Here is a 16125-nt window from a genome sequence, read left to right as displayed (position 1 = left end):
AAGAGGGGCTCAATCCAGGACCCTGAGAGCATGACTTGAACCAAAATTGAGTCGGACGCTTAACTGACTGAGCCACACCCAGGTGCCCCAAGAAAATACCATTCTTATAACTTCATTAAAAAAAATAAAACAATAATAAGTATAAGGCACATTTCATTTTTTTGTTTAGATTATTTATTTATTTGACAGAGAGAGCGAGACAGCCAGTGAGAGTGGGAACACAGCAGGGGAGTGGGAGAGGAAGAAGCAGGCTCCCAGCAGAGGAGCCTGATGTGGGGCTCGATCCCAGGACCCTGGGATCACACCCTGAGCCAAAGGCAGACGCTTAACGACTGAGCCACCCAGGCGCCCCAACATTTCATTTTTTATCCAGCACAAACAAAAAATGCAAAAGTATATTTCTCACAACCATTATTGCAACCACTAAATTCCTTCACTCTTTCTTTGATTCTATTTTAACTCATCACAAAATGAGGAACATAGCATATGTCGGAAAGACTGAAATATAGAAACCAATACATTGGTTGATGTTTATTTATTTAAAGATTTTATTTATTTGACAGAGAGAGATAGCAAGAGAAGGAACACAAGCAAGGGGAGAGTGAGAGGGAGAAGCAGGCTTCCCACTGAGTAGGGAGCCCGATGTGGGGCTCGATCCCAGGACCCTGGGATCAGGACCTGAGCCTAAAGCAGACGCTTAACGGCTGAGCCACCCAGGCACCCCTAGGTTGATGTTTGGATTTAAATCCTCTATCAGAAAACAAACAAACGAAAAAACACTTCTATCAGGGGTGCCTCAGTGGCTCAGTTGGTTAAGCATCTGCCTTTAGCTCAGATCATGATCTCAGGTCCTAGGATGGAGTGCTGCATTGGGCTCCCTGCTTAGCGGGGAGAGTCTGCTTCTCCCTCTACCTCTGCCCCTCCCCCTGCCCCAGCTCATGCTCTCCCTCTCTCTCTCAGTAAACAAAATCTTCAAAAATAAATAAATAAATAAAATAAAACCTCTATCAGATCGAAAGTACTACTTTTGTCCTCCCCCTTTGCTTTTGAATTCCTATTAAGTAGTAAGACTTGTTTATTATTCAACAATTTAATGCAAGATGTTTCTTTCAAATATTAAAGGTTATGAAAGAGAAAAAGCAAAAATATTCATTATTTCAACCACAGCCACCATAAAAACTTGTTATCCTGGAGTTTTCAAATATATATAAAATACAAAAGTAGAAAGAATAAACACCCATGTGGCCATCTAAGTTAGCCTCGATAATTACTAGCATACAGTAATAATCACACCCAGCACTCCCAGCTATACTCACTGAATTATTTTACAGCAAATCCCAGACACTGTGAGATTTTACTACAAGATATTCTCCTATACGTGGTTAGGAAGTGAAATGAAAATCTTATTCCCTGCCCCATCTTATTCCATTTTCCAATGGTATGACAGGCCTAAAAAATGATATTTTTAAAGTAGGTGATTAAACAAACTATGTCTATTGTTTAACAGAAATTCCATGAGAAATGAAAAAAAAAGTATGAATGTTTTTAATTTTCTTCAAAAAAATTAAAAAATACTTCTTTGATTGATTGTTCAGAGAGAGAGAGAGAGCACAAGCAGGGGAAGTGATAGGCAGAGGGAGAAGCAGGCTCCCCGCTGAGCAAGGAGCCTGATGTGGGACTCGAGCCCAGGGCCCCAGAATCATGACCTGAGCTGAAGGCAGACGCTCAACCGACTGAGCCACTGAGGTGTCCCAATTTCTTAGATTTAAATAGAAAAATGACGTATCTCTTTTTCTAACTTTTATGTAATTCTTACCATCTTCATTTAAAAACAGTTTGTTGAATCTTAATCCACTTGGCTCTTTCCCAACATATCGATGCACATATTCTGTTCCAAGATCATTAACAGCAATGGCATATTTCAAAGGTTTTACACAGGACTGAAGACAAAATGGAACTTTGGTATCTCCAATAGAATGCCTATTTAAAAGCAGATTTAAAAAATAATTAAAATCAACTGGAAAAAATGTCTGAATAATTGGAGTTATTTTTACATGTTAATTCTAATTTACAAAGGTTCTCCCATAATCCAACCACAGGTTTACTTGGATATTAAAGAATAAATGTTAAGTTTTAAGAAGAATACTACGAAAAAGACAAAAACTTAAAAGTACACAGGTAATAATATGATTCAGAATTAGATAATAAATAAGTAATGTAATAATTTTCCTCTCAGGCCCAGAGGGTATGGCCCTCTTTACTCCTACCTGTATTCAAGCATATAAATTGAACTAGCCCTTTTAGTCACCACTTTTTCACTTGTAGGTTTTAATCATGGCTACACCATGGTGGTTAGTTTTTAAATAGAGCTCAGTTTGGATTCAATACCATTCTCTGAGAACTTGTCTATAAATGCCTCATCCTGTGAACCTTATCTACTCATAATTCCAACCCTGTTAAAATAAACAGCACCCAGTTTTATAAACTGTATTAGAGCTGGCATTAATGGCATCATTATTACCACGTATCTAAACAACAGAACAAAAAGAAAGCCTTATATGTTTCCAAACTGGGATGTACATGAAGTACAAAATAGGTTTAAAAATGGAAAAACTGTCACTGACCCTATTATAATGTAAGCTTCACAAGGGCAGAGATCTTTATTTTACTCACCAGTATCCCAGGTGCCCCAACACAGACCAGTCACTCATTCATTCAGAGTGAAACTCATTCATAGTGAAACTGGGTACTATTAATAACCACCCCTGGGCAAAATGGGGTTAAAGGAGACATCAAAGGGCAAAGAAACATCAGAGGGCCAGCCACCTTACTTCCAAGTATATTATGGAATATAAATACATATGTATAGATAGCAAAAGTATATAATATTCTTCCTACCATGTTTATGAATAATTTCTAATTCAGACTATAACTTCAACTTGACAATCATTGACAAGAGCCTATCTTATTACCTTTGGATTTAAAAATACATATGTTCTATTCCAAGATCAACTTGTAAAATTTTCTAGATAAGACAACTAACCTAAAAGAATCACCTCCACACACAGAGAATGTTTAAGAGAAAAATCATATAATGCAAGCCTTGCATTATAATCATTTCCTCCAAATACAAAATCAGGGCTATCACTCCATACTAGAATTTGGTCCATAAGAATAAAGCCATGTCTTTTTATGTATTTGTGTCCTTTTATAGCACCCAACATTTAATTCAACACACAATTAATGGTTAGTACATTTTACAGGCCCAGATGAGAACAAAAGCCTGTCATACTGGAGAGAACAACAAACTAGAAGTTAAGAGACCCAGGTATTTGTTTTACCTCTGCCAGTATTAGATGAATTTTGGGCCTCAGATACCTTAAGAAAGAATGGGCTAAGCGATATGTCTTTTTAATGTAAATATTTGAGGAAGATAATTGGTAAAAAAATAAAAAGATCACTTAGAAGGTATTTAAGACTGAAAATTATAAAACTAAATGATTTGTAGTTTTAACAAAATGTAGGATAAAATTAATCACTGATATAAATTCATAAAGCTGTATACACTTAGGAGTTGTACACCTTATTTATGTAAGTTACATTTCAATTTAAAATGTAAAAAACAAAAGGAACACAAAGATTATAACTCTGAGCTAAGCCTTCAAATGAATAAAAAAATTGATTTTTCTTTTTTGGCATAATTTTTCTAACTTGACAAAACCAAATTATAACATGATAATAAATCCTTATAACTCACTTACAGTATAATAAAAAGTCATTCTTGAAAAAATATTCCAGAACTTTATCAATTTTTCAAGTGCCTCGCATAATTCATTGATTTTAAAACCAAATCATTCTCTTTGAAGTGCCTTCACATCATTATCCTTTTTATAATTCTGCTAGAATGTCATTTGTCAATGGCTCTGCCTACAGCATGAACGCTTCCCAAAGATCACTTTCATGAACTTATGAGATCCTGAGTTTGCAAATGACTTTTCACTTTGCAAATGACAGATGGAAATAGACTATTATCATACTGTACTGTTTTAACTATTACACCGCTCAGATCAGGGGCATGAGCAACAAAGACAGTGAGAGGCTGTTAATGTTAAACTAAGAAATGGGAACCGATTTTATTAGCGGTCAGTTCATTAGTGAATAATTTCATGTTTTGACAAGTCTGCTTTTCCTAAGAAAACTGTAATTGCAGGTACTTGAAAAATAAATACTCAAATAACAAGACTAAAACTGAATGAGATGAAGTGCCTCATAAAGTTTCGTATAAGACTATTTCAGTTGAGTTTTTAAAAATTAAATTAAAATCTAAACTTATTTTCCTTCCTGAATTCCATCACAGAAGATGCTCCTCCCCCCCTCATGTTCACTGTTATAGAAAATTGAAAGCTTAAAGTTGGTTTTCATGAATTTGAAATAAACTCACCTCTGTCCATCTACTGTACACACAGACACACCCCACAAATCAGGACTGAACTTGGCTAGCTGAGGAATATAATCTGCAACCTATATAAAATATTGGGAAAAAAATTAACAGAATATAAGCAAATAATATTTCTTCTACCAAAAAATTTATCTTACTTTAGCTTCCACTGATGAAGAGTTATTTTATTGCACTCAATGGCTTTGTGGTCTATCTTTTATAATAATAGTCATAAAAACTAAGGGCTGAAGAGACTTGAGGATTACAGGTAAGATCTAACTGACTTCTCTCCGCCTCCCTCATCCCATGTTTTCCAATGCATTCTCAATTCCTAGAAAAGCATAGTCTAAAAGAGGAACTAAGACTTGATTTTTTTAAAAGGTAAAGAAATAGAATTCTTTAATCAAAGTCACGATAGCAGGGTTTCATTATCTAAAAACTTTCAATACAGAGAAAAAATAAAATAGCCTTTGGTAATTTATTTAGAGAATTTTTAAAATTTAATGTTAAGAGGATATCACATTTACAGAAATTCTTAATAAAGTTACTCTTTTATTAAAGAGTTAAAAGCCATTTCCATCACCTGAAAATCAAAAAGAATTCTTAAACTTAAGATTTCTTTGCAGCCTACATAACAAAATTGAATATTTAAAATATTTTAAAAGCATTTACTCCAGTAGCTCCACTTAGCTTAAATTTCTTAACTAGCAAAGCACAAGAAAACTCCATAACTTGAATTTCTATACCTTAACTTGAACTGAATTAAGTGACTGGTTTAGGAAAATATTCACATCAAAAATGTTACCTTTCCTCCAGACTGCTTTTTAGCACTTTCAAATAACTCATCAATGTGAGAGGTAAAAGACATAAAGTCAGGAATGACAAACTTTCTTCTAAAGGCTTGTGTCAACAAAACAATATTGCTCTGAACGCATCTGTGGAATGTGAGAAAAAAATTAATTTACTGGGTGCCTTTCAAATATTAGTACTTGGTAATAACAATATTAATTAGGAGAATATTTAAATAATAGAGAAATTCATCATTCTATACAACAAACTAAAATCTACAAATTATACTTTCTATATTATTTTCTTTCCTTCAAGCAGTTTTTCATGCAGTTGCTTGTAAGCTGTTGAACAAGTTAATGAAATAAATTAGATTGCCTAAAAATTGTGTCAAAGATTAAAACAGCAGAGCATTCCACCAGGTTAAATATCAAGACCATCTAAAGACAAGTTTCTTAAGCCCACCAGGGTTAAACATTCAGCATGTCATTTGGTTAACAAAAATTGGACTTTAATATGTCATAGTTGAGATCCTGTTTATTGATCCATTAAGTAACTTCAGACATATATCCCTTAGTTCCTAAATAATTATTAGTAGTATTTCACAAAAAAACTAAACTTTTTCTATTTTTAACATATTTTCGTTAAATTACAGTTTGAAAAATCTGTATTTCCAAGCTAATGAATGGAGATAAATCAACTTTAGTCAGATTAGAATAAAATACTTATTAAAATGCTTGTAACAATATGTATAATTTTAAATAACATTATATATAAAGTAGTATAGTAATTAACTTCACATTATATGAGTCACCAAGTATGTGAAATCACATTATTCTATTCACTATAAGATATGTAATACATTATAGAATAAAAAGGTCTTATTGTTAAAAACTATTTTAAAAGATATGGTAAACCATGTGGATGGGAGAGCATGAAATTTAATAATTTGAAGCAATATTTTGCTTTGTTCTAAAAAGGACTTAAGCCAGAAAATCGATATATTAATGTAACCTTAGAGAAGAACTTTTTTAAAAGGTTACAGTGAACCATCTTCTAAGCTTGTGTTCTTAAGAGTCTCAGTACTTAGCAAGAGAAAGTCAAGCCACTAACTACGGGAAGTTACGTAACTGGATTCCTCACAGGTAAATGATGTGATACTATACTAGCTTCTTTGGAAAGAAAAAAAAAAACATCCAAATTGGCATTTTTTTATAAAAAGTAAGTTTCAAATACTATTCATCTGTTCAATCATGAAAACATCAACATTTTAAGAAAGATGATTTCCTTACTTTACAGATAAGAAAACTGTACCTGCAAGCAACTAACTTGCATTAATTATAAATAAATGAAGAACTAGACACTCAGTATTTCTTTAGTTCTTATATCTCAGTATTTTAATTAAAACTGTTCTAAATGAAACATCAAATTAAAATTAAAAGTCAGATTTTAACTTTTAACTATGAATAAAAAATTCAGAGAATATACTCACTTGGTCAGTATAAAATTAAAATACTGATTTAGAATAACAGAGGTTATATTTCCAAGGATAAAGATGTGCCCCAATTACAACATGAAAAAATTATAGTCCTAATTTCCATTATTAACCAACAGACATAGAAATAATTGACATCCCAGAGATGGCAGATATTTACTTCAATAAACTTTGATAAATTGTTTTCTCATAGTTTCAATGTTAATCTAAAAATTATTGTGTGCCACTGATTTAATATTTAATGTTTTAAATAGCAATTCAATTTGCACATATGAGAGTTGTAAGAAATATATACTAAAGAACACATTTCTCAACAGGAAAAAGTTAAGACAATTTCTGATCTTAAATCACTGTATCTGTATCAAACCTAAATCCTAATTTTTCAAAAAGTTATACATGAAAAAATATGAGGACTGCCAAACAAACTTAAATTATTAACCTACTACTAACTATTTAACTATTTAAAATCAATCAGCACTTTTAAAAGGAAGCTTTATAATTAACAAAACTGTACAGTCAGTAAAACTGGTTTGTTGTTGCCTTCCCCTCTATCAAGCTGTGGTAACTGACTTCGCTGGTGAGTTACTGCGGCTAACGCAAGCAATCTTGCCAAAAAAGTGTCTACTGCACACTGATGAAACTTACAGGTAGTAGATGTTTTCATTGGGAGTTATTTGAATATAGATATCATGAATGGAACTAGAAAATTAGAAGTCCCATATAAAAATGAATTCTGAAAAGGAAGGGCTCACACTTTTCAGCAAGTCACATCTTTCTCATGCTTTTAGTTTGCTCATCTGCAAACTGGGAATAATAATCTTTCTTTTTAAATGTTTATGATTAACAACTATAACGCACATGTTTTAGAAACTATCTCACAATTTTTCATCAGTAAAATAACATAATGGATATGAATTTTTTTTTAAATCAATATACAAATGCAAAGACTACCATTCATTTTCCTCTAAAACAGAAAAGACCAAAAAATCATGATCACACATAAAAATAGTTCTAATACCTGTATGGTTAAAAATGCATAAATAAATAAGGCATTCCTTTTCAACACAATTTTCCACTTCTATCAGTTTAAAGGATTATTAGCATTAAAAACAATTAATTATCTAGATGGGTACAGGCAGTCTCCAACTTTCAAATATAGATTATGCTCCAAACAGTATGCTTAGAACTCACTTTCCCTTAAAAAAAAAAAAAAAAAAAAACGTGGGGCGCCTGAGTGGCACAGCAGTTAAGCATCTGCCTTCGGCTCAGGGCGTGATCCCGGCGTTATGGGATCGAGCCCCACATCAGGCTCTTCCGCTATGAGCCTGCTTCTTCCTCTCCCACTCCCCCCGCTTGTGTTCCCTCTCTCGCTGGCTGTCTCTATCTCTGTCGAATAAATAAATAAAAAATCTTAAAAAAAAAAATCGTATGTGATATTTGTTTCTCAGATTACTTCAAAGGCTAAATATATTAACCAACAACGTTCTTTAGGTAAAATTATCAACACACTGACTTCAACCAAACCTATCCACCTTTATAAATTATTACTCTGAGAAAATGAATTCCACTGTAACATCTCCTTCCCACCTGCATGGAGAGGAGATAGTTTACTTAAGGCAACACTAAACTAGAAAACTTATTTTGGAAAAAAAAAAAAAAAGAAAGAATCTCTCTGGAGCAATCACCTTTCTAGGTGACCTCAAAAGGTTAATAGAGGTTTTGAATTACTTCATTCTAGAGATGAAAACAGAAATCATCATGCCTACGGACGGAGACTTTTCTTCCATGGACTGCTCATATAAAACACTAAGCATTTGTCAAGTTGGGAACTGCCTATATTACAATCATCAATTTTTTTAAAAAATTGGATTAGTGTTTAAAATATGATAATTGCTATTCTTTTATATAATTATAGGCAGAAAATTATATGAAATTTATGTTTCCTGGCATCATAATCAGTATATTTAAGTTACTTTTAATTTCATATTTAAACACAGTTACATGTTTATAAAGCACAACAAAATTTTAAACAGTACTAAAAAGGTATAAAATACTGCTTTCATTTAAAATTCCAAAGCAATTCCTCATACCTATTATCAACAGATCTACCTACCATCTCTTTGACAACTTCATTCTCAGATACACCAAAATAGCTCTTCACAAGGCACCATAATCAAGAGTACTTTGCTCAAACAGTTCATGAACACTAAAAATAATCCTTATTGCAAAGGCACAGCTAACAAGAAATTATTTACTCCCCTCCACAAAGAAACATATCTTGAAGATTCAAAATTCCTAGCACCAATTCTAACATGAAACTAAAATCTATACTTTATAAGGTCAGCTGAGTTAACAGAATCAAGAGCCTTGTGGTAAAAAGACAAGAATCCATAACTGTCAGCAGTGCCTCACAGCATACCAGGAAACTCTGAAGGACCTCAGTTAAACAGTTATACCTTCAAATGACTTAATACTCTAGGATATTCCCAGGAGATATCTAGAACAAATCATCTAGTCCCCAAAAGAAAAGAAAAATAGATAAAAATACATACATACATACATAAAAATAAATTTTCAAGGTAGATGCTAGAATTCTTTGAATCTTTCTCAACTTACCCTATGGTCTAGAAAAAGCCAATGTGTTACAGTAGTGTTTATAGTTTCACAGGTTTTTATCTAACTCTTAGTAGTTTAAAATACCATTTACCTCTTTGGGATCCGTTATAAACATGCTATCTTTTAAACCATTAAGAAATCAGACAAGTAGGAACACATGAATGAAGATAAATACTAAAAAAATAGGCAAATATAGGAAAATCAAAATAAGTTTGCTCATTCAACCAAATCAAGGCATTAATCTCTAAAGTGTCTTCAGTTTTTAAATATTTTGAGGGAAATAAAAGTAGTCAAAAACCTGTGTATTAATACGTCTGAAGACTTCTCATTTTATGACGTCATCTAAATAACCTTGTAGGAAAGAAACAGAGACCATACTGAAAAAGCCTGTAAGACATGCAGATGAACTGGAGATCAATTTAAGCTGTGACAAGACAGAGTGTGCTCTGTAAATTGGAAATACCCATGCCTACATTTCCTTAGAGCAGTTTCAAATAAAGTCTACTCTTAGCCCCTGTGTATTATAGAACCTTATGTGCACCATGTTCTTCAAACAATTGATGTTTATAAATCCCCCCCCTTTTTTCAGTTACACAGGAAGCACTGGCCTTCAAAGATGCAATTTTGTTTTAAAAGAAAAATCACCATATAGCATAGCAAGTCACCATTAAAGGTTTGGCAGAAATTTTTACTTTTTAAAAAGATCTTTGTCTAGCATGACACCATCTGATGTTGTTTGAAGAGTTAATCTTAACATATCCATACACTCTTTCAACCTGGGATCAGACGTTCGCAATCCTGTAGATTTGAGTGCCTGTTTTTAAAAAAATAAGAGTTTGTAAATACATAGTGCAAATAATGTATATGCTTATTCCAACTATAAGTTTTTATTTCTGCACATATAAACTTCTACCCAGGACCTGAATATGTATATGGGCATTTTAGTGTCACTATTACCCACTTTCTGCACAAGTTTCTCATTGTTTCTTTCATTTTCTTTCACTGATTACCTTGAAATGAGCATGATGAGAATTTGAAAACATAATAAGAGAAACAGTGTCAGTCAGGATCTACATGTCAGATGAACTTAAAGACTACATTTCAATATTACTGTATTACGGATTCAGTATTACTGATTTTTAAAAAGTTTAAGATAGAAAAATATAAAAACTTACTGTAATAAATTTATGAACAGGTATTTTCTCTTGTCCTTCTGCAATTGTATAGAACAGCAAATCTTCCAAGCTAGGTAACAGACCCTGTTTTATTTTACTAAAGAGGAAAAAAGAAAACAAAATTAATCCTTGTGCAAACATTCTAATGGATTTTAGGTACATCTATTATTAAATAATCATTGAATCAGACTACAGCTGAGCTGATCTACTCATCAAGACTATTGTCGTGATAAATGCTAATTTACCAAAATCAAACCAGTTATTACTGAAATCACACTGAAAAAGTAGAAAATGACTTATTAATGAATATAGATATTTTTAAATCCCAGGTTTTAAAATCTTGATTACCGTTTCTAGTGGTACTAATGCCTAGTCATCTGTTACGGTGATACCCTCCTGTACAGCCTAATACAAAACCCAAGACTAATTATAGAGCTCAGCAAATGTTCAGGTAAGAGTCAATACTTTGTTCTGCTTTTTAAAAATATGATGACTATATTTATATGTTATTAAAATAGTTAACCTGATTGTAAAATCGGGGGGAGACAGCAATTGCATACTGCACAATAAAGATTAGTGTACCAGTTTTGAATCCTAGCTATAATACTTACTAGCTGAGTCACTTTGGATAAATTAAAGAACCTTTCCATGGTTCAGTCTCCTCATCTGAGGAGATAATAGTGCCTACCTCACAGGGTTGTTTGTTGTGAGGAACAGGTGACTGGAAACATTCAATACATTTAGAATGATGACTGGCAGAGATTAAGTACTCAATTGATGGTAATTGTAGTTAATATTTCTAAAGTGATCTAGGCTTACGTATACAGACCAAATGTCACAAATCACAAAGAAGACTATTAGAATAAAATTTTTTACCATAAAAAATACATTAAAATCTTAATTAATAAACTAGTATAAGATGCTATAATTAACCAAACATTTAAACAAGAAAGGAATTTTTTCCTATCCACTGAAAAGCTTTCAAATAAACAAACCATAATGAACTTATTATAATGTCTTTTTTTTTTAGCTATGAAACTATAACACATTTCAATATTCTGAACATCAGTGACTGTAAGTATTACAGTGGTGTTACAAAGATTACAGATCTAAGGTAAAACAGATCTCCTCCCCACCTATTAAAACAGGAGGGAGAAATATGGGGGGGTGTATAAAATATTCTGGAAAAGACTTTATCTGTATTTCAAAAAAGCAACAGAGAAAATTAAAGAAATAGGAAGGATGGAATACTCATTTTCTTAATTTTAGAACTTAATCAAGAACAATTCTGGACTAGCCATAGGTATAATGGCAAGTTTCATGGGAAAACTGTATACATTACTTTTGTAAAATAAATTATCACAGAAATCAAGTCTGTTTAAAATTGTTTTTATACTGTTAAAAAGAGCTTTTCTAGGTATGTAAATATTTCCTGGATTACCCAAGATTACTTAACAGTCTTACTTCAGTAAGACGATATGTACTTAATTATTTCCTAATTTAATTACTTCCCTATTATTAGTGGCCCATATATTTCTATCTTAAAAGACAACAGAATATAGAGTTGGTTCACAGAACATGAACAGTTACACATGAGCATATAAAATTGCTCCTAAAAGAAACATTAATGTTGGTATTAATATCATTTAAACTTGGTTTTAAAGTTGTGACACCAACTTTTAGGTTTTAAAGTCAACCTTAAAATGTACGAATTTCATCCCAAAGTTTTTTAAAACAAATAGGATTACCATAATTTAATGACATATTCTGGAAATACGAATTTCTATATATATAAAGAAACAGGAGTTCAGATAAGTCAAGAAGCTTCCTAAGACTGCACAGTGGCAAAAAAATGGATTTAGAACCCATGTCTCCAAATCCAGAGCTCAAAGTATTCACCACTACAGTATACTGGCTCTCAAACTTGCTAGCTAGTTATTATTTTCATCAGGGATAATTTTTCTAGGTCTTACCCTGATCCAAAACCATTAACAGCATTCAACAATACTGATGACTTAATATTTAAAGAAAAATTGAGCTAGCCATCAAAACAGCAGTGGAAAATAACAGACCAATTATTTACAGAAAATGGTTTGTCAAATAAACTTCAGATAGTGGTAGTTTGTCACTTTAAAAAACTGCAGAATAAGCTTTCTATATATTTACCACACCAGTAAATGGTATTTGCTTTGCCTAAAAGCTAAGTAAATAGCATAAAATATACACTTCTTTAGCTTATGGTACAGAGCACAAAAAAATTTAAATGACCATGTATTGTCACAGCTAGCAAAAAAAAAAAAAGGTAAATATTTACTTGCTTTTGGATGAGCCTAATTTTTATCCATAGAAGAGAGATTTAAGTCATCTCTAAAAAATGTGCTCACAAAATAAATAGGTCAAAATTGATAAAAAGAATGTACTACCTATCTCAGCATTTAAAAGCTCACACTCTGATCTGAGAATGAGTTAGCTTCAATTCCCCGGTAAACAAATAAATGACAAGATTCTCCCCAAACTTTCAAACAGGAAGAAATTACTCCAAAGATCTTTCTTGATATTGCTGCCTTTTCTCTCTCCAAATTTAATATGGCTTTGTGGCAACACTTCACAGTAATGTATTTTGCTATTAAAATTCAAAAGCTAAAAACTATAGTTTTAAGCATAGAGTAACTAGAAATCCTTCAGGAGTATTTAAGTTTTAATGACAAAAAAAAATAGATTAAAGGAGAATTTCAAATCATTACATTAGCAACTATTGATAAACCTGAGTGAGCCATCCAGATTCCCTAGGGAGAATATAAAACGGTTATGACACTCAGCAACTAAAATAAGATATACAAAGATCAGTAAATCCAAAGAAAAATCCTTGTTTCATATCTTTTTATTCCTTCCCTTTAATTCCCCTCACTTCCTTTCTAATTCCTGCCCTTAAGATCCTTTCACCATCATCTTGTGCCTTCATTTATCTATTCCTTCCTCTACTTTACCCTTAACAAAATACTTGCCTACAACATAAAAATCATTCTTTAAGAAAATGAAAAAGAAAAATACCATGTATTTAACTGGCATCTATGACATGTACAACATTATGTTAGTTGTTGCTTATAGTCTAAATTGAAAATAGAAGATGCACATAATAAGGAATTACAAGAATGAGACTATGGGATCCACTCTGAAAAATTACTTCACTGTAGACTAATAAGGTAAAGCTTTTTTAGAAGACACAGAACCTCAACTGGACTTGAAAGATGGGTAGGAGTAGAAAACATGGCAACAGAAAGGGTTTTCCAGCAAAGAAAAAAGAACAACCAAAGCAATGAAGGTAAGCATTCACTGGGTGTTTACAGTGAACACCAGTGAGAGCGTAAAATATATGATTTAGGTACCTGTTTCTACCTATGAGCTGTGAAAATACCTAATTTTCAGGGTTGAGAGAGATCTATATGAATTAAACAATAAATGAGGAGACTACCTCCTCAAAATTTACATACGGAGTTTAAATTCAGGGCCAATTTCTGCAACATGAAAAGAGGTACTGACTTCGTTTACTGATCAATCAAATCAGTTACCCAATACCAAAGGACAATTTAAGCTCCTCAGTCTGGTATTCAGTTCTCTGTATTTGGCTTTGTACTATCTATTCTTAAACTTATCACTTCTAATTAATTAGACTCACCACCCCGTAAATAAATTCTGCTATCGTGCCTTTAATTTTTTATCTATATAAGCCTTCTGTTTATAACCTTCCTTTTCCTAGCCCTTTAAGGCATCAATGATCATTTCAATCGTTTTAGAGGGCTTTCCCCAACCAGATTTTCTATACTCTTTTTAGCATGCACTGGGCTACATCACTAAGTTTTGTACTTCTCTTATACAGCCTATTATGTGCTAAGCATTGGAGATATAAAGATGAATAAAGCAAGCATGCTATCTAGGAAAGCCAAGACTACAGCAATGTGGCAAGTACTATGACAGAAGTGTAAGAAAAGTATTAGTAAGTACAAAGCAAACATTCAGTTTTGCCTTGATGGGAGCGGGAAATCAAGTAAGTATAACTTGTAATTAGGAGCAATACTGCAAACTCTCCCTCATCAGTTCAAAATTTTATTAATTAAAAAATTCTAGTATCAAATGAAAGAAGGAAAATGAAAAAGCAAGCCTTTATTAAGAACTGCAAAATGAGAAGGAAAAAAATTGAAATCAACTATATTGTCCTATTTTGTTAAATAATATTTCATGTTACCTGACTTCTCTAAACTATAAACCTTCAAGACTGGTGTATTACCTTCCTTAATTTCTTTTTGTTTGTTTGCGGAGGTCAACTCCATTGTAACTCAAATGCATAGTACAGTACAGTAAACCCATCAGATAATCAGAAACTTTTCCCCCCATCTAGATTAAAAAAAAAAAAAGGTCCACTAACAGAATACAAAAGAATGCTTTGGTATTTTTTACTTATGTCGTCATTTTAAAACAATGATCTTTAAAAAATTAGAGTTGTTTTTAAATCAGTTTAACATTTTGAATTTAAAGTCATCTGATTGATAGTAGTAGTTGTCCATCAACACCAGCAAATTAGCAGATTAAACCAGTTGAGACTCATAGATATGGAGAACAGTAGTGGTTCACAGAGGGGAGAGGGGTTGGGAAGTGGGGGCCAAATGGGTGAAAGGAATCAAGAGGTACAAACTTCAAGTTATAAAATAAATAAGCTATGAGGATGTAACTACAGAATGGGAAACACCATCAATAATATTATATCAACTTTGTATGGTGACAGACGATAACTAGACTTATTCTGATCAGTTCCCAATTCATACAAATGTGGAATCCCTATGTTGTACATATGGAACCCATATAATATGGTATGTCAATTATACTTCAATAAAAATTAATTAATTAAATAAACCTATGGGGTTGAGAGTCGAACTGATAGGGGCTGACCACATATTATAAGTCTGACAGTCTGACAAAGTGACGAATTCTGCTTATTCTCCAAATCATTTTGCACCATGGCTAATTATTAGTGGAATTTAAAAACAAAACCTTACATATTTTAAGGCTTTACTGTTAAGAAAGGGTCTCCTGCTATCTTAAAACCCTATCTGCTAAAGTAAGGTTTACAGATAAACACAGTCTCAAAGCCAACCAACATGTCTAATGTCACACAATTCTTAAGTGTCTGGACCAGAGTTAGTCCTGGAAAGCTGGTCTTTGGTTTCAAGTCCTGGATACTTCCCCGTATACCACACCAACTACACTCAATTATCAGCCCTCCATTTTAGAAGGAATACCCGGAGTTTATTCAGAATAATGAAAGATAAGACTGAAGAATTTCAAATCAAAATGTTAATAGGGGAATTACTTATGTTAGATAACTAAACTGTTGTTCGACCTTGTTAAAACTGAATCTTGTACAAAGTGAGGATGGGATTGTATTAAATTAGGGCTGCTGTTCTGATTGGACTTTACTGAAATTTACTTAAGAGCACGCCAAAGAAAGAAGCACTGAAGCCATCTTTATGTGAGGAAGTGGCCTTGTCTGTATCAGCTGATTGCAAATTTGTCCACATGTACAACGTTAGAATTCTAATCCAGGGAGCAGTCTGTTGGTC

General features: G+C 32.7%; 1 protein-coding gene across 3 annotated transcripts in view; it reads right to left on the bottom strand.

Annotated features, from left to right (window-relative positions):
* GLS (glutaminase) overlaps positions 1-16125 on the bottom strand; it is an 81588-nt gene that overhangs the window by 55381 nt on the left and 10082 nt on the right. For all 3 annotated transcript variants that reach the window (XM_026492306.4, XM_026492308.4, XM_026492307.4), the window contains exons 2-6: positions 10511-10607; positions 10028-10149; positions 5244-5373; positions 4442-4521; positions 1817-1980 (exon numbers count right to left, since the gene is read on the bottom strand). In XM_026492306.4, coding sequence (XP_026348091.1) covers positions 1817-1980; positions 4442-4521; positions 5244-5373; positions 10028-10149; positions 10511-10607 — 593 coding nt within the window. The remainder of the gene's footprint in view (positions 1-1816; positions 1981-4441; positions 4522-5243; positions 5374-10027; positions 10150-10510; positions 10608-16125) is intronic.

Source organism: Ursus arctos, unplaced genomic scaffold (assembly GCF_023065955.2).
Source record: "Ursus arctos isolate Adak ecotype North America unplaced genomic scaffold, UrsArc2.0 scaffold_1, whole genome shotgun sequence".
Taxonomy (NCBI): domain Eukaryota; kingdom Metazoa; phylum Chordata; class Mammalia; order Carnivora; family Ursidae; genus Ursus; species Ursus arctos.
This window is presented reverse-complemented; position numbering and strand designations above follow the sequence as displayed.